At 49.0% G+C, this 22,882-nt stretch overlaps 1 protein-coding gene across 1 annotated transcript in view; it reads right to left on the bottom strand.

The window, feature by feature from the left end:
- The window catches only part of ZNF185 (zinc finger protein 185 with LIM domain), a 71,746-nt gene that overhangs the window by 17,218 nt on the left and 31,646 nt on the right, over positions 1–22,882 (bottom strand). The window contains exons 12-17 of the mRNA XM_055564470.1: positions 18,003–18,089; positions 14,742–14,846; positions 12,947–13,045; positions 10,504–10,599; positions 9,626–9,715; positions 3,268–3,462 (exon numbers count right to left, since the gene is read on the bottom strand). Of these exons, the coding sequence (XP_055420445.1) occupies positions 3,268–3,462; positions 9,626–9,715; positions 10,504–10,599; positions 12,947–13,045; positions 14,742–14,846; positions 18,003–18,089 (672 nt within the window). The remainder of the gene's footprint in view (positions 1–3,267; positions 3,463–9,625; positions 9,716–10,503; positions 10,600–12,946; positions 13,046–14,741; positions 14,847–18,002; positions 18,090–22,882) is intronic.

Here is a 22,882-nt window from a genome sequence, read left to right as displayed (position 1 = left end):
TTCAAATGTCCCATCCCACTCCGACTCCACGGCTTCTCTCCCCCCTGCAACAGCCAAGCTTCTTGAAAGAGCTGGGTGCACTAGCTCTTCTCACTTCTTCATTCCCATCTCCCTGTCAACTCTCCACAGAACCTACTATTGCTTCCCAATATCCCAAACTATCTATGATTAAGGACTTCTCTTCCCCTAAGTGTCTAGGACAAATATATTGCCTTCTAGGTCCTGCCTTCACTGTGGGGAGCTCTCCATGGTCACAAAGCATAAAAACAACATGCTGAAAAACCTAATTGGAAATGTTCTAGATATTTTGTCCAGGTAGATAACTTTTAAGGTACCCCAACTGACTAGTTTCTCCTTGGTCCCTCACCCAAAATTTAGTCTACAGTCTCCATAAGATTATATATTAGGGCAAAAAAATTTAAAGCCTCCTGTACAAATATTAGCAGGAAGCTTTAGCCTTCATGTTGAGCAGGTGACCTCAACTTGTCCCATCTGCCAGAAACAGAATTCTGATAAAAATAGAAAGTGTGGCAAAAAGGAGAACCAGCTCTTATACAAACCAATGAGTCTTTACTTTGTGTTTATACCTGACACATGGTTGAAATTTTAGAATTAAAGCCATAAGATCTCCATTTGAGTCTATCTGAACATTTATGTACACGTGTATGTTATATATGTGTAATATCTTTTTACTTTTGAATAGAATTACCAAGTAAACTTACAAGATCACTTATCCTTTATTCCAGTTGACTTAGGAATAAATACTTATATAAATTAAATATTTCTAAAACTCAATAAAATTTTTCTAGTACTTGGAATGTACAGAAGAAAAAGTATTATTTTATAAGAATTTTTTATAAACTAACATGAATTTTTAAAAAATTCAAATTCAAAGAATTTAGGTAAATCCTTGGCAAACAAAGCTAATCTAATATTGTTAATTTAATAAAAACAGCTGTCTTGTGAGTTGTATATTTGTATTTTATACTGTACAATATACAATATATTTTATATTATATAAATTACATGAGAAGCATCAATCCAATAATAATAAATAACAATAATAATGCAGAGCATTTCCTAAATGTAATGGGTAAAATGTTAATTACATAAATATTTCAGAAATCATATAAAATTCTTAGAGATTTATCAGTGCCCTCACTGTCCATGATATGCTTTTATTTCTCAGAGTCCCAGTGCTGCTGTGAATTGCCCGATGTTAGAAAACAACAGCACAATGTTATCAGTCATAATTTAAATTATTTTTAAAATGTTAATTTGGTTGCAATTTTACTTTTTAAAATTTAAATTCAGGTATTCTAAGCCAGTGGGTTTCTACTGCAAATTTTTATCACTTACCTATAGCATTTTTTTAATATACATATGTTCAAGACCTTTTCCTTCAATGGCAATTTGATTTCACTCATCTCCAAAATCTCATGATTTTAAATATGTTCTTACTACCATGTCTGTTCCTTCACTGGCTTGAAGCTTTCCCTTTTAAAAGGGCCATTGCAACTACTGCTGCTAAACTTTTGTTGGAACAAGTACTCCCTCATGAGGAATTCTGATTCTTTCAAGTAACTGAGGAATAAATTTCACCAGTTAAGTCATCCAAGAAATCCAAGGTCTTCCTTTATACCTCAAGTTACACTGTCTTTGTTAATACTCAGGCATCGGGAAAGACAGAGCTATAAAATTATTCAGTTCAGTTCAGTTGCTCAGTACTGTCCGACTCTTTGTGACCCCATGGATTGCAGCACACCAGGCTTCCCTGTCTATCACCAACTCCCAGAGCTTGCTCAAACTCATGTTCATCGAGTCAGTGATGCCATCCAACCATCTCATCCTCTCCCATCCCCTTCTCCTCCTGCCTTCAATCCTTCCCAGCATCGGGGTCTTTTCCAATGAGTCAGTTTGTCTCATCATGTGGCCCAAGTATTGGAGCCTCAATTCACCATCAGTCCTTCCAATGAATATTCAGGACTGATTTCCTTTAGGATGGACCGGTTTGATCTCCTTGCTATCCAAAGGACTCTCTAGAGGCTTCTTCAGCACTCAGCCTTCTTTATGGTCCAGCTCTCACATCCATATATGACTATTGGAAAAATCATAACCATGACTAGATGGGCCTTTATCAGCAAAGCAATGTCTCTGCTTTTTAAGACACCGTCTATGTTTATCGAAGCTTTTCTTCCAAGGAGCAAGTGTCTTTTAATTTCATGGCTGCAGTCACCATCCATAGTGATTTTGGAGCTCAAGAAAATAAAGTCTGCCACTATTTTCATTTTTTACTGATCTATTTGCCATGAAGTCATGGGATTGGATGCCGTGATCTTAGTTTTTTCAATGTTGAGCTTTAATTTTTTATTTTATCTGTCTCTGAAATAGGAGCCACAGCTACTGTTCCCTGTTTCCTGGGTTGGTGAAACACTCCTGTGTTCCCTTCTAGCAGTTCGCTCTTGCTTGGATCTGCAGAAGTGATAAGTGCTTTCATTTGCTCTCCATGAAGTTTCCAAGCAATACAAACCTGTAGTGTTTCAACCATCTGTCAGCACATCCATAAGCTTTATAGGACATGAATGTAATGTTCAGCCAGGCAGATGCCATCAGGAAAGCCTTGACTTGAACACCTCACACCCACACCACAAGGTCATCTCTAGTGACAATTACACTTGCCCTGTCACTCATGCATACCACACACCAACACATCACCAATCATAATCCCACCCCCACCTTTACTGCCAGTATCAGGGCACCTCTCTAATATGCTTGCACTCTCCTGTTTTCTCCCTGTCACTGTGACCTTCTCTCTCTGCTCCACCTTGATGTACTCTTTCATAGTCACCCCTTCCCCTCATCCTTTCTAATTCTCTGACAGAGCCTTTTTACACGCATATATCGTCCTCATCTTACCTGGGACCACCCTCGCCCTGACCTGTGGTGCTCCTATACTCTGGGAGACCTCCTTCCTCCTCCACACATAAGAAATTAGCCAGGGTTTCTTACCTCTGGGAACAGATGACTGCTCCCATCACAGGCTCCATCTCAGTTCCTTCTGCCAAAGGAAGCCACTTGACACTGCTCCATGCCTGGGACTCACCATTCTAACTGCATTCACCAGGCAGGAGCCTGAGTATCTAGGTGTGCAATGTGCCAGGCACTGGCATGGACGTGGGGCAAAAGTGGGTCCTACCTTGGTCATGGCCCATGACAAAACTCCAGTTCAGGCAGGCTAGCAGGAGCCTGGCACAGAGTAGCTCTTACCTGTTGGCCGGGCTGTCCACTTCCAGGCGCTGCTCAGGATTTCCGGGGCTGCTCTGCTCTGAGGTGCTGGGATCTGTGCACTGCTGGGTGGGTACAGCTGGGTCTCCTTGATCATCTTGCAGGACTCGGGGCCTCCCCTGCCATGCCTCTCCCACCTTGGTAACCACATTCTTCTCCTCAAAAACAACCAAGGCGCTGAGGAAGAATGAGTCCTTGATCATCCACTGCACATCCATATCCCCTCTTGTGACCACAGCAGGCTCCTCTCCCAGAGAGGGTGGGGAAGGAGCCTGGCATGGCCCCCACTTCAGGGAGTGCTCATGTCCTCCTCAGGAGGACCCCAGCACCGCTGCTCCCCTCCAACTGACAAAGGCTGTCCCTGTATAAGATGAAGCCTGAGCCCAGATGCTTTTGCCACCCTCTGAATCCAGCAAGGAGGTAGTGGCCTCCCAGCTGTCCTCAGTATCAAGTTCTTTGGGAGATCTTCCATCCTTCCTGGCCTGACATCACCGTATACTTGCACTTCCCTCCCATCACCATCCCCATCCTGGCATGCTTCCAAGGGCCTTGTACTCATCATTGGTGCCTCCTCCACATCCTGTGTGATAGTGCTGGTGCCTGATGGCCTCAGGCACCAAAGATGTCATACGCCCACTAGGCCAGTGGCCAAGACTGAGTCAGGTTACTGAGAACATGAGCCTAGCCTTCCAGAAAATTACTATCTAGTTCACCATCACCTTGATCCTGGTCCATCCTGAACTCAACCCTGCCAATCAGCAGCCTCCCTCCAATTGCTGATGGCTATATTGGGAGGCTATATTAGGGCAAGAAGATCATACCACCAACTACCTCCAGCCTTGGGGCTCTTTATTCATGGAAGTTAATTGCATAGTAGGCAGACTCACTGCCTTCAAGCTGGAATAACAAGAGGAACAGAACTCATAACTTTTGGAAAGTATGCTCTTCTCCAATAGTGCCACTCCCTTAGTCAGCAGAATACCCTGACACACTCATCCCATTATGACTTATAGGCTTGAGTCAATGACAAACCAAAAAGGCCTAAAGAGCATGTTTCCTGACTCTGGAAGCCCTGAGCTAGCTTTCAGTTCAGTTTAGTTCAGTCTCTCAGTCGTGTCTGACTGTTTGTGACCCATGGACTGCAGCACACCAGGCTTCCCTGTCTATCACCAACTCCCAGAGCTTGCTCAAACTCATGTCCATCAAGTTGATGATGCCATCCAACCGTTTCATCCTCTGCCATCCCCTTCTCCTCCTGCCTTCAATCTTTCCAAGCATCAGGGTCTTTTCAAATGAGTCAGTTCTTCACATAAGGTGGCCAAAGTATTGGAGCCTCAGCTTCAGCATCAGTCCTTCCAGTGAATATTCAGGACTGATTTCCTTCAGGATTGACTGGTTTGATCTCCTTGCAGTCCAAGGGACTCTCAAGAGTCTTCTCCAATACCACAGTTCAAAAGCATGAATTCTTCAGCACTCAGCTTTCTTTAGAGTCCAACTCACATCCATACACGACTACTGGAAAAACCATAGCTTTGACTAGAAGGACCTTTGTCAGCAAAGTAATGTCTCTGCTTTTTAATATGCTGTCTAGGTTGGTCTTAGCTTTTCTTCCAAGGAGCAAGCATATTTTCATTTCATGGCTGCAGTCACCATCTGCAGTGATTTTGGAGGCCAAAAAACAGTGTCTCACTGTTTCCATTGTTTCCCCATCTATTTGCCATGAAGTGATGGGACCGGATACCATGATCTTAGTTTTTTGAATGTTGAGTTTTAAGCCAGCTTTTTCACTCTCCTCTTTCATTTTCATCAAGAGGCTCTTTAGTCCTCAGTATTCTTGCCTTGAGAACCCCATGAGCTAACTTTACTTAATCAGAGTCCTGTACCAACCCATAGCTCCAGTAGAATTATGATGATAGAAGTTATCCTCACCAAGTTTGTGAATAAAGCCAAGATTCTCAGCAAAGAGCAATTTGAATGTCCACCGTGGCACAGGGACAAGTAGATGAAGGGACAAGTAGATGAATAAAGCTGCTTTGCCCTAGGCCTCAGAGCAGAGTCACTACAATTATAGAAGGTATAACCCACCTGACCCATGAAAAATAAATTTTAGTAAAACAGTCACAAGAAGTCTTGCTGAGCAATAAAACAACCCAGAAGTCCACCTGGCCCCTAATAAATTGCCTAGAAGTCAAGTGTTTAGAGATAGTAAAGGTATTATAATACTTCTGGCTGTAACTAGATCAAAAATCTGGAAGCCTAGTCCAGCTACAGCCAACCGTGGACACAGTCATATTCTTTACATGGAAAACAACAGCTCCTTCCACTCTTGGTACCTCCATTAGACTCTTCCAATGATTGACAGCAGTTGTCCACAGTGAATACACGTGCTTAAAGTTCACATGTTCCTAATGCAGAGAGAACATAAATCTGAAAAGCCCAGACTTGCAACACAGAGGAAAACAGCATATGCTTTAGATGTAAAGTCTAATGACAAAAATTTACTGGGGAAAGGGTGAGCGACTCTGTGTCTTATTAAATGAAATCAGGCCAATAAACCTGGAAAAGAGGAGCAGAGGCCAGCATTCCCCATGTCCTTAAATAGTTCTGGTGGAAAGAGGTATTCCTCTGGGGCTGGTTATTTAGCTTTAACTTTTAATAAAACGAGACTCCAACATGTATGTAGTACTTTGTGCCAGGAAATGACCTGCACACAAAACCATTTAACCCTCACAACAGCCCTGCGTGGTATGATGTATTTTTGCCACTATTCTACAGGTAAGGAAACTGAAGCACAGAGATGAGTAAGATACCCAAAGCCACACAGCAAGTAAGGGACAGAGCTTACATTAGAGCCCAGGCACAGGAGTACATGCTCACTACACTATACCACCTCTTCCTGTACCTGTCATATACCGTGATGAACAAAAAACAAAGTCAGATTAGCGCAGTTCTTCAACTTTGGGACAAAGGCACTGCTGTGCAGATTGGACCACCCAACCTGTTCACCTCCCTCCTTGACCTCTTGATAATTACGTCCTCTCCCCACGGAGCCCCAGCACCCTGAGCTGGCAGGTCGACCCAGGGTCCCTCGGGGTTGGAGGGTCGAGCCGCCCTCCCCTCGTGTCCATGGGTACCGGCCGCGGCCAGCTCTGAAGACCAGCGTCTGGCGTCCAGAGACCTCCAGGGCAGTTCGCCAAACAGTCCCTTTGGATCTTTGCGGGCACCCAGCTCCCTTCCTCTCTTCTGCCTCCGCCTGCACTGTGGTGATGGTGCACTCGGGTTCAGGGGGCCTGGGTCAACTCCATGCGGGCGGGACCGCCCAGATCCTCCAGGCCATCGGGGGATGGGCAGTGAGCCCAAAGCGCCAAGACAGGCGGCCAGGCAGAATTGTGATCCTCGCGCGCCATCTGGCGGCGTTTGCGAGAACCGCCGCCAAGGTTTCTCTCGCCCAGGGTAGCCATTTCGAAGCGTGGACTGTCGCATTTCCTGATATGCACCGCGACGCGAGCATATGGCCGCAGGACATGGCGGCGCGCGCAGGCGCAGAGGAGCTGGACGTATACGCTCACCTACCCCCCCCCCGACCCCCGCGGGGCACGCACGCGCAGGCGCACACAGGAAGGCCTCTCGCTGGCCTAGAGCCAAAGGTGTGCAGGTGTGCGCATGTGCAGGCGTATACGTTCTGCACCCACTGCTCAGATACCTGCAGCGAAGGCGGGGAGTGTGTGCGCCGTTTTTTCTTTCCAGACCGTATCTTCTGACTTTCCGTAGAGATCAGCTTTAGGGCAGCGTTTGTCAACCTCACCATTATTGAAATTTTGGACTGGATAACTGTGATGGGAGCTGTCCTGTGCACTGTCGGCCATTGGGCAGCATTCCTGGTCTCCACCTACTACTTGCCAGTAACACCCTTTCCCATTTGTGGCAATCAACAGTGTCTCCAAACATCGCTAAGTGACTCGGGGGTTGGAGGTGGGGGAGATGCCCCATGTTCAGAACCACTATCCTAGAACAATAAAGTCTAAATTTCTGCATGCTTTCTGGATACTTAAAAAAACAAAAACTTCCCAGGTGGTTATCAAGTGCAGCTAGATTTGTGAAACACTGATCAATTTTGATTTTGCAAACTTTTAAGCAGAGTAAAGTAGTTGCAAACCTGGGCTCTAGAGTTAGTCACTCAGTCATGTCTGACCCCATGGACTATAGCTGGCCAGGCTCTTCTGTCCACGAATTTCTCCAGGCAAGAATACTGGAATGGGTTGCCATTCCCTCCTCCAGGGTATCTTCCAGACCCAAGAATTGAACCTGGGTCTCCTGCACTGCAGGCAGATTCTTTACACTGAGCCACAAGGGAAGCCCAGAGTTAGCCCTATCTGAGCTCTATCCCTAGCTCTGCTCTTCACAGGAGTCGTCTGTTTCCTCCACTGTCAAATTGCATAGCAAGAAGCAAGATCCTTCCCTAGGTTTGAGGAATATTACATAAGATAATGGATAATTCAAGCTGATGTCTAAATCCCACCCCAGACATGTGCCACTATGGCCCAGGAGAGCTCACCAATATGCTACAAAATAACCACACTTTTCCAGCTCTAGCACATGTGCCTTAGGCAGACAGTCCATACAAAGCCCACAGGGGCTTTTTCAATTCCCCCACATGTGCCCTTGATGTGCAGGTGTGTCCTCAAGTAACCTTAGGCATCCAGGAGTCCATTGAGGGCTCATAAATATTCTATACATACATACATACATCTATACATACATACATATATCTATCTATGCATACATACATGATTATAACAGACTGAATTATGGGAAAGAATGTGTGATAGAGCCTGTTGTTATGCAACTTCCAACTGTCAATCAAAACTGTCAGTCCATGCTGGCCTAGGTGAATATGTAAAAGCCCTCTGTCTTGAAAAACCCCTGTACTTCATCATTCTGTTGCCAGTGCCTCTCTTGGGTTGGCCCATGTCTCAGTTGAGGTGTACTTTCTGTTTTTTCCTTAATAAACTTTCTTTTGCCATGGGTAAGACCTCAGATTCTTCTTTGGTTCCTTACCAAGAACCAAGGCCCACAGGAGGGTCCTCTTTAACCCTCCTCAAATCTGGTAACAGGTGTCAGTTTTTGTTTTCACTCTGTTAACTTTCAGTGCAATTCAAAACATAAAAAAGTCACATAATAGGGCCTCATACCTTAGAGATCTGTTGCCAACCCAACCCCCAGCATTGTGGTTTATATAGGGGTGACAAATGTTAAAAAAAAAAAAAGTAGCTGTAATGAGGTGTGACATTGCAGGAATTCACTCACTTTTTAAACATCTAAATCAGACAACGTCCCTCTCTGGCTTAAAAATTGAAATAAGATTCAGTCTCCCTCTCATGGCTTACCAGGGCCCAGTTCCATCTGTGATTCCCCTCACCAGGTTGGCTCCAGCTACTTGATGCTTTGGAACCTGCTAAGTGTGTTCCCACAGCAGAGTTTTTTAGTTTATGTTTCCCCATCTCCAGTTCTTTTCTCCTTGCTCTTCCTAGAGTTGTTGGTTCCTTCTCCTCCTTAGAGGAGCTCTCCTGAGTCATTGCCCCACTCCACTCATCTAAGTAGTACCCTCCTCGCCACCATTACTCTCTTATCTTAGCAACCTGGTTATTTCTTTCAGAGCACTGTTCTTCCCAGGAGTCACAGAGATGTGACTTCTAGTCCTTTGTTCTTCATTATAATTAGGTGCAAAGCTCACGACTGTGGGGAAGACTGTATGAGAAACTAAGTACAGGTCTGTGCACACAGGAGTTTCCCCAAAGTGAAGTGGCTGTTGTGATTATTAATGATATCTGGTACTAAAGGCCAGTCATCCCATGCCTACTGTGACAAGCCTGTTCCACACTCAGCTACATGCAGTGCCAAGTAAATATCAGGTTGTTTGGAGTCTTATGTATATACTGTTCCCTTTGCTTGGAGGATTCCTATTCACCTTTCAAAATTCAGCTCAAAATCACCTGTTGCACAAGGCTGTGTTTGGCCCCACTTACCCTATTCCAGTATGGGCTGGGTTTTGTCTGTGTGTTCCAACCTCCAGGACAGGGCAGGTGCTGTCCAAGTGAGTGCTGACCGAAAGAGTGGGTGACTTCCTGATAATGGAGGACTTCCTGGCTAGATGCAACAAGGTGTACTGGGAGGCTCTGTGGCCTCGGAGGCACAGGCCAGAGGTTTGTAGCTGGAGCTTCAGCCCTCACCACATCCCTTTGGCTAGTAGGCATCACTGATCTCACCTTCCCAGCCAAGGGCTAATGCACACCTGAGCTGTGTCTCTCCACCACAGAAGCAGTGTTGGCTGATGCCTTACCCCTTTGGATTTGTCTCCATATTCTCCAGGTCTGCCAGGCTGTTGCTCTTCCTGTTGGCCAGGACAGCAGAGGCCGAAATGGCATCAGAGCTGAGGGAGGAAGCACACAGGCCTGCTGAAGCCTCAGACCAAAGAAGACTGGGGGCCCGGGTCTTCCCTATCCTGGCTGCATTCTCCTGGGAAAGGGGGACCTACATGTGCCAATAAAGGATGCTGTGAGTTAGAGCATCCTGTGAGCCCTGGCTGTGGCCTTAACACCCCAGTTCAAGACTAAGCACTGGTCATGACCAGCTTGGAATCCCTAGGAAAGTGTCCTGCTAGTTTTGGGTTCCAGCATCTTTGCATGACTTACATTTCCTGGGGCTCTGTGGAAATCCAGAAAGACCTTTACTTACTAAATGCTCCACAGATCCATAGCAAAATGGCTTCTCTCCACTGGTGGATTGGTAGATCAAATAGGGCAGAGAAGAGTGCAGCCTGGGAATGTACAACCTCTTCCCATTGCACCTTTGCACCTCCCCAGCCACCTCCAAAGGCTCCTTGGGACTGAGCCCTCTACTGGTTGTCCCTGGGATTCTTCCCCTTGAGTACTCCAGAGCAGGGTCTCTTTCTAAGCTCCACCTTCCAATGTGTTCTTCTCTGCCACCTCAGCTTGAGTCCCTGTGGCTATGTGCTAAGTTGTCTGGGTCACCTGACTTATCACCTGTACCTCCTCTCCCACTGCCCCCGGTGGGTGGGCTATGTCAGGGCCCCTTCTAGGCTTCCTGTCCTGTGGTGATTGCCTGATGTGAAGATGTCATAGAGCTGAGAAGTGCGAGGGGGAACCTGAGGTGTCAGAGGCAAAGAGGTTGATCATTGGGCAGTTGGCTCACCCTTACCTGGTGGTTGCTGGTGCAGGCTTGAGAGGTTGTGAGTTGGCACTGGGCACCTCCTGATCATCCAGGAGAGGGGTGAAGCCAGCAGGTGAGCACAGCCTGTGGAAGGAGGCCAAGCCTGGTCTTGGTTCAGGACTTTGTGTCTTTATGTCTACTTCCCCCAAGAGAGTGGCTTCTGAAATTGGGTGATAACTGTGTCTGCCTCATACGTTTTCTGAGAACAGCGTGTGCACTAGTATGCTAAGTCGCCCAGTCATGTCTGACTCTTTGCGACCCCATGAGCTGCAGCACACCAAGCCTCCCTCAGTTCAGTTCAGGTCACTCACTCAGTCTTGTCTGACCCTCTGTGACCCCATGGACTGCAGCACACCAGGCTTCCCTGTCCATCACCAACTCCTGGAGCTTGCTCAAACTCATGTCCATCAAGTAGGTAATGCCATCCAACCATCTCATCCTCTGTCATCCCGTTCTCCTGCCTTCACTCTTTTCCAGCATCACCCTGTCCCTCACCATCTACTGAAGTTTGCCCAATTTCATGTCCATTGCTTTGGTGATGCCATCCAGCCATCTCATCTTCTGATGCCCTCTTCTCCTTCTGCCCTCAATGTTTCTCCTTCTGCCCTCGATCTTTCCCAGCATCAGGCTCTTTTCTAATGAGTTGGCTGTTCACATCAGGTGACCAAAATACTGGAGCTTCAGCTTCAGCATCAGTCTGGGCCCTAACACGTGCTAAAATGCTCCCGTGATTATTACTGGGCCCTGTGGCTATCTGCAGAAGCTGCAACCGTTTGCAGTCTGTCTGTGCCCGTCAATTTGATAACAGATTCAGTGGGTGCTGTCTTATGCAGCCTTCCCAGGTGTAGGCTGAGTTCTCTGTCTCTGCATGAATCACAGCACTCCGCAAAGTTAGGGCTCATGGAGCACCTGGTCACCTGTACTAGCCTGCACACTCCACCCAAACCCACCATAATCACTGAATTAATTTATTAAGTAAACTCAGGAAAATGAACGGAAAAGGAGAGTGCTTTTTTGTTCATGACAAACAACTTTTTCTCTGGAAAGATCATAAAAGCAAGTCTCTTAACAGTCATTGTCAAAATAACTATAAAAGAGACAGTGTAAAACACTGCATTAAAAGTCCTAAAAATCTAGAAGATTCTTCAAATAATTCTGCAATATGAGCTTCAGCTTCATTTTAAGGAAACTGAAAACAGAAATCAAAGACTTCAATTTGTCACGGGGCATGCGCAAGAAGGATGATCTGGATAAATATACGAAGATGAAGTAATCAAGAACCAAGTCCAGTAATGTTGGACCAGAGAATGGAGTCAACCTGCAGGACCGTGCTGGCCAGCACTGTGACACTGGCTGCAGGTATGGGGCTCTTGCACAGCCCTCCCCACTAGGGGAAGCTCAGAGAACCAAGGCCCTGGCCCCATGTGCTTTCCTGGCACCAGAGGCACCAGCCTGCCATCCTCTTCCCAGGTGGGCTTGTGCAAGTGGGGGTCAGGGTTCAGGCATCAGTTGCAAACTAGTAACCATAGGGAGGGCAACAGCTCCTGGTGGGCTCAGACAAGTAGGGGCAACTGAGGGGGCCAGTTGGGAAAGCAGAGGAGTCCCTCCTTGGACAGACTGCTGTAGGGCAGGGGTGCTGGATGGCAAGTGCTTTAGTGGCTCTCTGCAGGCATCACTTTCGCCATTCCTCTCTGGCCATCTTCTCTGAACCATGAGGGCTGTAGTACAGCTTGGAGCTGAACTATCTCTGCCAACATCTTCACACCTGGACTTTTCCCCCCAGGAAGAGTTATGCTTGGTTTGAAACCACTTGGGGACAGGTGCGACCTTGCCACTCCACAAATCACCTGAGAAAATGGGCCCTGACTCCATCCAAGTCCAAGAAGTCAGAGCCCAGGTGGATACACTCATCTCCCACTTTTTCTCTCTGGGCCACTGCTCTTCCATTCACTGAACCTGAGAGTAGAGCTGGCCAGAGAAGAAAGGTGGGGGTATGGAGGAGGCTTTGGGGCTTCTGGAAGGGAAGGGAAAAAGCAGAGATGAAGGACTTCCTTCTAGCTTGCCCTTAGAGCTCAGCCAAGAAGCAAGAAGGCAGTGATTCACCCATCATTCTCTCCTTGCCACAGATCAACCTAGCTCCCCATGTCTACCTTGTGCCTACTTGGGAGGAACTTGAGAGCCAATGGAAGAGAGTAGGAGAAGAAGCAAGATTCAAGGAGAGGTAAATCTCGAGAGTGGAAAGTCCAGGGACAAAGGATGTGGTGGCGGTGGGAATGCTGGAGATGGGAGAAGCAGTGGGCAGGACTATGGAAAATGAGCAGTGCCCCGCCCTCAGCAACCCAAGCAGCTGTGGACACTTGACCCTGGACTATCACCAGGAACATGAAAGAATCAGCAACTTGGGGCCACTGGCCTCCCCAGGGTAGCTCACCCTCCTCTCCCAGAGCTGACGTCTGCTCCAACCAAGTCTTCATCTGGGGAGCCCATGGCTTCCGATCCCATGTTGCCATCACTTGACTGTGCAATTGATCTGGATGGGAAAATAAACATTTGCTGATTTACTGGGTTTTGATTTAATGTAAATTTGATTTAATGTAATTTAATGATTTAATGTAAATTTGATTTGATGTAATTTAATTCAGTTCAGTTCAGTTCAGTCACTCAGTCATGTCCGACTCATGGTGACCCCATGAACCACAGCATTCCAGGCCTCCCTGTCCATCACCAACTCCCGGAGTCCACCCAAACCCATGTCCATTGAATCGGTGATGCCATGCAACCATCTCATCCTCTGTCATCCCCTTCTCCTCCTGCCCTCAATCTTTCCCAGCATCAGGGTGTTTTCCAATGAGTCAGCTCTTCGCATCAGGTGGACAAAGTATTGGACTTTCAGTTTCAACATCAGTACTTCCCATGAACACCCAGGACTGATCTCCTTTAGGATGGACTGGTTGGATCTCCTTACAGTTCAAGGGACTCTCAAGTGTCTTCTCCAACACCACAGTTCAAAAGCATCAATTCTTTGGTGGTCAGCTTTCTTTATAGTCCAAATCTCACATCCATGCATGACCACTGGAAAAATGGGCTTTAATTTTACTTAAATTAACATAAATTAATTTAATTTAATGTGCTTCCCTTGTGGCTCAGCTGGTCAAGAATCTACCTGCAATGCAGGAGACCTGGGTTCAATCCCTGGGTTGGGAAGATTCCCTGGAGAAGGGAAAGGATACCCACTCCAGTATTCTGGCCTGGAGAATTCCATGGACTACATAGTCCATGGGGTTGCAAAGAGTCAGACACGATTGAGCGACCTTCACTTTCAGGCATCCTGAGAGCAGTCCTCAAGGCCCAGAAGCCCAGGCCTTCAGTTGCCACGCTGTATTGTTTCAACGGAAGCCAGGATGATACCAGCACTATTTTAGCTTTCATCCCAAACCTGATGGGCTGGGAACAAGAGTGGAGCCAAGAAACAGAGCAAGGGGGCACAATGGGAGGTGGGCAGGGGGATGACCAACAGAACAAAGGGCAAAACGGTTGGAGCCACTAATAAACCACAGAGCCCAGGGCTGAGGTTCCACAATAAGAAGACGATGGCAGGTGGACAAGCCTATAGGCTCTTCTCCATTACTAGCTACAAGCTTCTCACTGAGGACATGCCCAACTCTCAGTCCCTGCCCACTACACCCAGGCTCCCCTGGTCGGGCTTCAGGGAGAGGTGAGTTGGATGGTTACATGATGCTGGGCAAAACCAGCCCCTCTGGACTCATCATTCCATGCTATCATTCTGCCTCCCATCCCTGCACCCCTTCCACATCTCCCTTTGTCCACAGGCCATCCTGGAAGTCCCTGTGAGATGCTCTGCAAGGGCCCACACATCCTTTGATCACTGACTTCCCTAAACCTTCAGCTCAGTGGCCTTGCTTGCCATGGCTGTCCACAGGGTTGCTTTCCATAGAGTAAAGGCACAATGAGGTTGGACTGAGGGCTGGGATTGTGGTGGCCTGGCCTACAGTTTTGTCCAAGTGGCTCCCTGAGGGATCTTGGTGGAGGCCTACCCTTCTCCAGGCCTTATGCATTCCTTCATTCATTCTTTCAACAGATATTCATTGTGGACCTGCACCCCAGACACTGGGGACACAGTGAGGAATGGAACAGCCCTGGTCCCAGCTCCATCCACTGACCTTGGAGGGGGGGCCACATGGGCTCTGGTCCCTGCACTGAATTACCTTTCAGAGTCTGCATCAGGGCTCCTGAATGCTCCTTCATTAGTCAAGTTTCTCTTGGGCTCTCTGGGGTGAGGGACCTCTTTGTCTTTGGAACCTGAGGAAGACCTATAGTGGAAAGAAACAGAAGTTAAGCACCCACACTTAAGTGGGGGCAGCTACCTCATCCCCAAATTCTAACTTTCTCCAAAGAGCTTAAATCCTGATGTTGCAGGATTGGCTAATTATCAAAATCTACTAACAACTAATATTGATTGGCAGTCAAACCCCATTCTCATGACTCTGCGTGCATTACTCACATCAACCCCACAACATGGTCACTGTTCTTATCCATGCCCACTTTCCAGATGAGCAAACTGAGGCACAGAGGACTTGGAGTGACTCGCCCCAAGTTCCACAAATAACAAGAAGAAGAGCTGAGATTTGAACCCAAGCAGTCTGGCTTCTTCAGAGTTTTGGACTATAATCTTCTATGGGGTAAAATTGATCCTACCCTCTTCTTGATTCAAACTTCCTGTATTCTCTCTGAGGTCATCAGGGAGTCTTATGGTGCCAACCCCAACAGAAACCCTCCCGTCATTGTGACCATTCAGGACCACTGACCCAGTGGGTAACTTCCACCTTTTCTCCCCCATCCATCCATCATGACTCTGTGTCACTGCTTCCTACTTGCCTTGCCACACCTTCCTTATCTCTTCCACCTATTTCTCCTCTTCTGCCCCTTAAATGTTGGTGTTTCTGGCATTCCTCAACATGTGCATGCTTTGCCACTGACCTTGGTCACCTCCTCTGCTCCCATGGTGTCAACTGTCATTCTGAAGCCAATGACATCTGCCTTTTCCCACTTCTCCATATACCCACTACTTCCTGGACTGGCCCTCAGGAAGCTCACCCTCAACATAGCCGGAACTGACCACCCTCCCCGGCTGCCTCCAGGGGAATGATCAGGCAGCCACCACCTCCACAATATGGTCTGTGCTCAATTTGCCGGATCCTCTCTCCTCGAGCCCCTTGACATTGTACCCCATGTAAACATCAAACTTGAACCCCATTATTTCCACTCTCATCCCTCTGCATAGAACATGGAAATCTCTTGAGCCCTGACCTCTCTCCCAGAGCTCAACCACAAACTCTGAAAGGCCTCCTGGTAAGGTCATCATAAATAGTAATTTGTAAAGTACTAAGTATAGCATCCCACACTGCCCTCTACCCCTAGCCCCACTACTGTAGTGAGTTATGGAGCAATAAGTGTGGGGTGAGAGTCAGGCAGGCTAGGTGGGAATTGTGGATCTGCCTGCTCTCGATCATGGGACTTGGCAGTTACTGAACCATTCAGGGTCTCAGTTTTCTCATCTGTAAAATGGACACAGTGATTGCATCTACATCCTACATGGGGACATGGGCTTGGCTGTTTAGGGCAGGGCAGGGCTTAGTGAATTCAGTTAAGAGTTTTCCCTCTTTCTTCCTTTTCTCCAACTTGATTTTCTGTTGGAAAGTGGGAGGGGGCATTCCAGGGGATCTCAATGGGCTGTTATAGCTTTGTCACTTTCAGACAAAATGCCAGAGGCCTTACGGGGCACACAGTGCAGACCTTCCTCAGAGACAGCCTGGCTTCCTCCTGTGTCTCTCAGGGTCACTTTGCCCTTGTTTCTCAGGTACTGGTCACCTTAAGGAAACCAGTGAAGCAGCTTCCAGTGTTGCCATATTACAGACATTGTCACACTGGGTAATTCTCAATTATTCCAGCAATAAATGCTACTGCGGTCCTGTTCTGGGACAGGCTCTGGGCTCTCCAGGAACTTGGGGTTCTTGGGGCAGAGCCATCTGTGTGTGGACAATCGTGACTCTGTGTAGAAGACTCTCTGTGTGAGCTCAGCATGGAAAGCCCTTCACAGAAAGACACACAGGTGAAGGAGGTGCAGCAGATGGGAGACATCCTGGCTGAGACTGAACAATGCAAATGGGAAGGGCATCCCCGGCAGAGCCTACAACCTGCACAGCCAGGTGGGGCTGGGGAAGGCTGGAAGGCAAGGTCCAGGGAGGAGGGTATATAAGGGGAGCCACGAGGGGGTGGATGGGCCCCATCAGGCAAGGTAGAGTTCAGGCTGCAGAGCCTAAAAGGAAGGGGGTGTTGCATGGATTTTCCCCAGGCCTGGCAGAGGACTACTGCTGCCCTTTAGAAATGGCACCCAGGTAGAAATATGAAGATTCTTGGATGGGATGAGTGATAGAGGAGGCCTGGCCCCAGGGAAGGGAGTAGGGACAGAAATATCTCTAAAACAGAATGGACAGGACTCAGTGCCTGACTGGGCCTGGGGTGTAGAAAGGGGGGAACAAAGAAGAGAGTCAAGGGACCCACAGATCCATCAGGAGTCATTTTGGATGTCAGTTCCTCCAGGAAGCCTTCCTTAAGCACCCCCACCACCATGCAGGTGAGAGACCCTTGCTTGGAGCTCCCACTGCCCCAAGGATTAGCCTGGGGGTCCAGTCTGGCCTCCCTCCCCAGACTTTGGCCTCATGAGATGGGGTCCCAATCTGTCTGCTTCATTGCAGCCTCCCAGGTGCTGGCATGGAAGCAGGTGAGTAGCTAAATAAGCAGGAGTCAAAGTGCCGCAGAGAAGCGCAGAAGTCTCCCTCCCTCCACGGGTCTCCCCTCCCTGCTCAGATTTCCAACTGCTCCCACCTCAGCTTTGCTGGACACATCCCCCCATCCCCCAAGCCCTGCCTGCATGTTACCTGACTGTCTGCCCCCTATCTCCAAGTAAGCCTGAGTCCACTGTGCTCCCTGCTGGTTGTGCACCTCCCTGAACTGCCCCCACTCCTGAACTGTTGAGGCTGATCCAGTGACCCCAGCCCCAGTCACACACAACCGCCTTAGTGGCCTGGGGGAGGGGGCAGCGCGGGGCTCCACAAAGCCCAGATGCCCAGCCAGTACAGCTGGCTGCTCCCATCCTCAGGGCCCAGCAGGGTGAGCCATCACTTCCAGGGGCTCCTGGCACATGGCTAGGTCGGCATCTCTGGCCTGACCTCACATATGTCTGTGTCTGCCTCCCCCCAACCAGGCAGACAGTCAGTGACTCTAGACAGGGTGTCCCCAGGGCTGCATCTGTTCTCCCATGGAACCAAGTGCTTGCTCCCAGGAGTTCTGGAGGGAAATGGGATGGGGCAAAGAATCCAGGTTGCTTATTTCTCCCACCAACCAGCCTGCAGACCTCATCACTTGCAGCCTGGCCCTGCTGCTCCCATCTCTAGAATCATGTGTACCTCATTCCTTCCAGGTGTGGGGCCACCAGGTGGAGTCCTGCCCCGGGTGTTGTGATCTGCAGGCGGACAGTCTCCTCACCTCTTGCACTGCAGCCAAAAGAGAGAGGTAGAGAGTTGATGGTAAGAAAGGCCTCCCCTTCTCCATCTGTGCTGGGGGTCCCAGGGTGTCCTCTCTCAGGAGCGTCCTGGCTAGTGCAGTGGGACACCCAGACCTTGGCCCTCCCTTTGTTTCTCTTGTCTCCTCCTTGGACTTGAGTCTTCTTGGTGCCGCAGCTGAGCTTGGGCCACTGACCTCCACGTCCCAGAGGAAGGGGACCAAAGGACCTCTTAGCAGTCTTGTATTCTTGATCCCAGCCTCCTTCAGACACAGTGAGGGGCCTTCTGGGTACAGAGGTGAGCCCTGTCAGTGGCTGCACTGCAGCATCCAAAGTGGCAATTTGTGAGTTCATGGGCTGATGGGAACACATGGTGAGCAAGATGCTCAGGAAACCTACACACCAAATCTGGAGTGACAGCCAGTGAAAGGGGAGACTCAGGGCTTGAAGGTCAGAGAGCAGGTGCACATGAGCTGGAGCCCAGGCAGGATCAGACATTCTCAGCCCTCAGAAGGTCCCTTTGAGCGTTCCCTTGCTCAGAGCCTGGTTGAGAGTGACTGCACACAGCCCTCCAATTCCACTGGATTTTGTGTCCCCACTGCAGGGCCTGACACCCAAGAGGATCTGGCTGTGCTGATGGTTAGGGCTGGAGAGAATCTAGAACCTTCTGGCTTTGTGGGGTTCCTCTTCACTCCAATCAAGACACCTATCAGGTCCACATTACAGCCACTCACTCCTTCCTTTGGTTTTTCCTGGCCACTGGAGTACAGGTAGGGGTGAGTCCCAGGCCTGCCCTGGTGAAGCCCCCGGCCCAGCAGGGAACAGGATGAGGGCCAAGTGGCATGGGCACTGACACAAGTCACCTGTAGGGCCATGCCCAAATCAAGCCCCAAAGGCACCTGGAAAGTTCCATGGAGGAGTAGCTCAGCCCAAACTCACTGGAGAGAGACAGAGGGAGGAGGGAGGAGGTAGAGGCCGGCGGGGCTCTTAAAGACAGAGACCAGATCGACTGTGGCAAAGAAAGTCCACAAGATGTGCTTGAGGCAGAGGTGGGGCCTTGACATGATCAGGCACGTCAGAAAGGACACTCGGGGATCCCAGGAGGAGGAGGGGTGCGTGGGGGGCAGGATGGAGACAGGGAGCCTCTGGAGGGAAGGTCAGTGAGCTGCTCATCTCTGTACATTCTGGACACTGAGATGACGAGAGGAAATGGAAGGGCTGCGGTGGACAGGGCTTCTCTACACACGAAAGCCCAGAGGGGGCCTGGTGCACATGGGTAGCTCTGATCTCAGTCCATCTCCATTCGTGATGACCATGAAGACAGCCTGTTGCTCCTTTGTGCCACGGAGCAGGGACACGTTCCACTGTCCCTGGGGATGTCACAGGCAAGTAAAGCATACCTTCTCCCTGGCATTTCTAATTCTGTCAGACAGGAAACAGGAACCAAGCGCTGTCCCAGCTGGCGCCTCTTCCTCAACGCTTGCCTCCTGAGCGATTTTGACTTAAAGGCTCAGCCCCCATGGGTCCTGCTATGGGTGGCATTGTGTCCATCCTAAAAGATGTGCTAAAGCCCCTGGTATCTGTGAATGTGACCTTATTTGGAAATAGTGTCGTTGCAGAGGTAAATATTTACGATGAGATTGTATTGGAGTAGAGAGGGTGCCTTATAGAAAGGGGACAAATACACAGAGGGAAGACAGCCATGTGATGGCAGAAGCAAATGTCGGAGTGATGCATCTACACGCTAAGAGGTGCCAAGGACTGAAGCTGAGAGAAAGGCCTGGAACAGACTCTACTCCAGAGCCTTCAGAGGAGCAACTTGCCCTGCTGACACCTTCCTTGATTTAGGACTTCTGGCCTCTAGAACTCTGAAAGCACGCATTTCTGTTGTTTAATCCACCCAGTTTCTGGAACCCTTTCACGGAAGCCCCAGCAAATTCACACAGGGGCCTTCCAGCCTCTCCTCCTCTGCAGCCAGCAGCCTCGCCCCTCTCCAGACCCTCAACCACCCACAGCTTTAGTTCAATCTGAAGGGGTCGGCCAGGTTGAGAGCTGCTGGAGGCCAGAAGCTCTTATCCAGTGAGGCTGAAGCTGCAGGTGGGAATGCAAGTGGCCTGTGCCAAAGGACTCATCCAGCTAAAAGAGGGGGAGAAGTCAGGGAGGAAGGACAGAGGAACTCCTTCTCTGCTGCCCATGGTGGCATTTCCCTCTGACACCAGTAGAGGGCAATATTGGCCTTTTCATTTGATGATGGACTTCCTGGTGGCTCAGACAGTAAAGTGTCTGCCTGCAATGCAGGAGAGCCGGTTCGATCCCTGAGTCAGGAAGATCCCCTGGAGACAGAAATGGCAACCCACTCCCATACTCTTGCCTGGAGAATTCCATGGAAAGAGGACTCTGGCGGGCAACAGTCCATGGGGTTGCAAAGAGTCAGACACGACTGAGCGACTTCACTTTCTTTCACTTTCTTTCTTTCTGCAGCTCAAGAAGCACCCAACCGTACCAGCACCAAGGCACTGCACAAAGGACTTCACATGCATTATCCCATTTAGTCTTTTGGACAGCCTCTGGAGGTAGGTATCACTGCTCCCTATTGCTCCCTATTTTACATATGAGGACCCTGAAGCACAGAGGGACTTAATCAAGGCTACACAGCCCATAGAGGGCAATGCAAGGGTTTTGCCTTGTACCAGAAGCTGTGCTCTTACTGACAGCTCCTTAGTTCCTCTGCCAGGCAGCATGCTGGGGCCCAGCCTCACCTGATCAGGTGAAGCAGAGAGGCAAGAAAGCTTGAGCAGTGCTGTGATGGGGGCAGCAGCCAGGCCTGGGGCTCTCACACAGGCTAGTGTCTCTGAGAGGGGGTATCCGAGAAAGTGCACTTTGGAAGGTGAGCAGGAGTTATCTTTCACATCAAGAATGGGGAAATGAGATGAACCCAAGAAACTAGGCCACATGGTGCATGGAGGCAGGGCCACTGCCACAGGTGGGCTGTTGAGGTGGAGAGGGAAAAGGACAGAGGAGATGATGGAGATGGGAGCTCAGATTTGGACACTTGGTACTGAGAGGCCTTTGGAGCACCCAGGCAGGTCAGGGGTCCAGAGAGGGATGGGTCATCCTGCTGTGGCACTCTTTCTGTTCCCCTGTAGGGTTTGGTGCCTAAGACAGGGGCACCCTCCTAGTTGGCCACAAACCAGCTATTTTGGTTCAATCCCTGTTCCCCAGTGGTCTGGGCTCCTTCAGGGATACAACCAGGCCTGGAATTCTGGATAACTAGCAGGCAGGAGCCAGGCGTGGGGGGCTGATGGTGACCCCCTGAGTCACTGCAGGGCCTCATGGGGGTAGCATCAGACAGGAAGGCTGCCTGGGACCAGCCAGCAGTTCATAGGGAAGCTACCTTGTGGTTTGCAAACACTAATGGAAGAGCCTTCCTGACCAACCACTATCGCATACTTATGGTGGGGGACTTGGTTATGGCAGCCCGACCAAGACAGACAGCCACTTTGCTGTGACAGCCAGGTGGTGGGTAGTAAACATCCAAAGGAGTTTTCTGGAATAAATGTTAAAATGCCTGTCAATTGATAGCACAACCTAGTTCTCCTTCTCTGTGCTTTAAGAAAGCATGTGAAACCAACGTTAATTGCTTTTTTTTTTTTTTTTTTTTTTCAAAACAGAAACTAAGGAGATCCCTGGGTTGGGGATCCTGGAGAAGAGAATGGTTATCCACTCCAGTATTCTGGCCTGGAGAATTCCATGGACTGTATAGTCCATGGGGTCACAAGAGTCAGACACGACTGAGAGATTGTCTCTTTCACTTTTCAGAAATGTGCTTTGTTTTTGGTAAATTGTGTCCCCTCCAAAATTTATATATTTACATCCTAATCCCCAGTACCTCAGAATGTGAGCTTATTTGGAATAAGGATGTTTCAGATATAATTAAGATGAAGTCACACTGGAGTAGGGTGGCTCCTAGTCTAATATGACTAATGTCCTTATAAAAAGAGGAGGTCAGGACACAGACACACTGAGGAAGACCTTGTGAAGAAATTCAGGGAGAAGACAGCCATTTATACACCAAATAGAGAGATCTTAGTAGAAATCAACCCTACTGACATCTTGATTACAAACTTCCAGCCTCCAGAACTGGGAGACAATACATTTGGCTATTTGTGTCAACCAGTTTGTGACCCTTTGTTCCAGCAATGCTGGCATACTAAGCCCCTGTATTCCATTAGTCACCGTGTCCCATCAATGCTACCTCGTGAAGAGCTCTTAAATTTTCCTGTTGCTCTGGCTGTGACCTGCAGCTGGCCTTGAACTCCTGCAGTTTTCTCTCTCCTCCACCAGTCTGGGCTGTAGCAGGTTATCATATCTCTCTCCTGGCACAGAAGAGGTGGCCCCAAGGACCAAGGTCACATACAAATGGTTGAGGGGCTTGAGTCAAGGAGGGGTGTGTGGACATGCAGTGGCATTACAAGACCCGTAACAGCCCCAGGGGCAGTGGCGTTCTCACAGGACTTAGCATGATTCAGCTCAGAGTACAAAGAGGTATTGATTGCCTTTTGCCTGCAGACAAAAGAGAGCACCATTATCTGCCCAACACTCTAGGGCTCAGAAATCAGGGCAAATCAGAGCCCTGCCTGGAGTGAGATCACCCGCACTCAGACTGTCCCTGCCCTGTCACCCCAATGCCAGAGCCTCCCATCTCATGGGCTCATGGGCCAGACCCAGTTCCTGGCACCCACCTGGGCTCAGCATGAGCTCCACCCAAATGGCCCGTGACACCTT

Source organism: Bubalus kerabau, chromosome X (assembly GCF_029407905.1).
Source record: "Bubalus kerabau isolate K-KA32 ecotype Philippines breed swamp buffalo chromosome X, PCC_UOA_SB_1v2, whole genome shotgun sequence".
Lineage (NCBI taxonomy): Eukaryota > Metazoa > Chordata > Mammalia > Artiodactyla > Bovidae > Bubalus > Bubalus kerabau.
The sequence above is the reverse complement of the archived record's forward strand: the minus strand, read 5'-3'. Positions and strand labels throughout refer to the sequence as shown.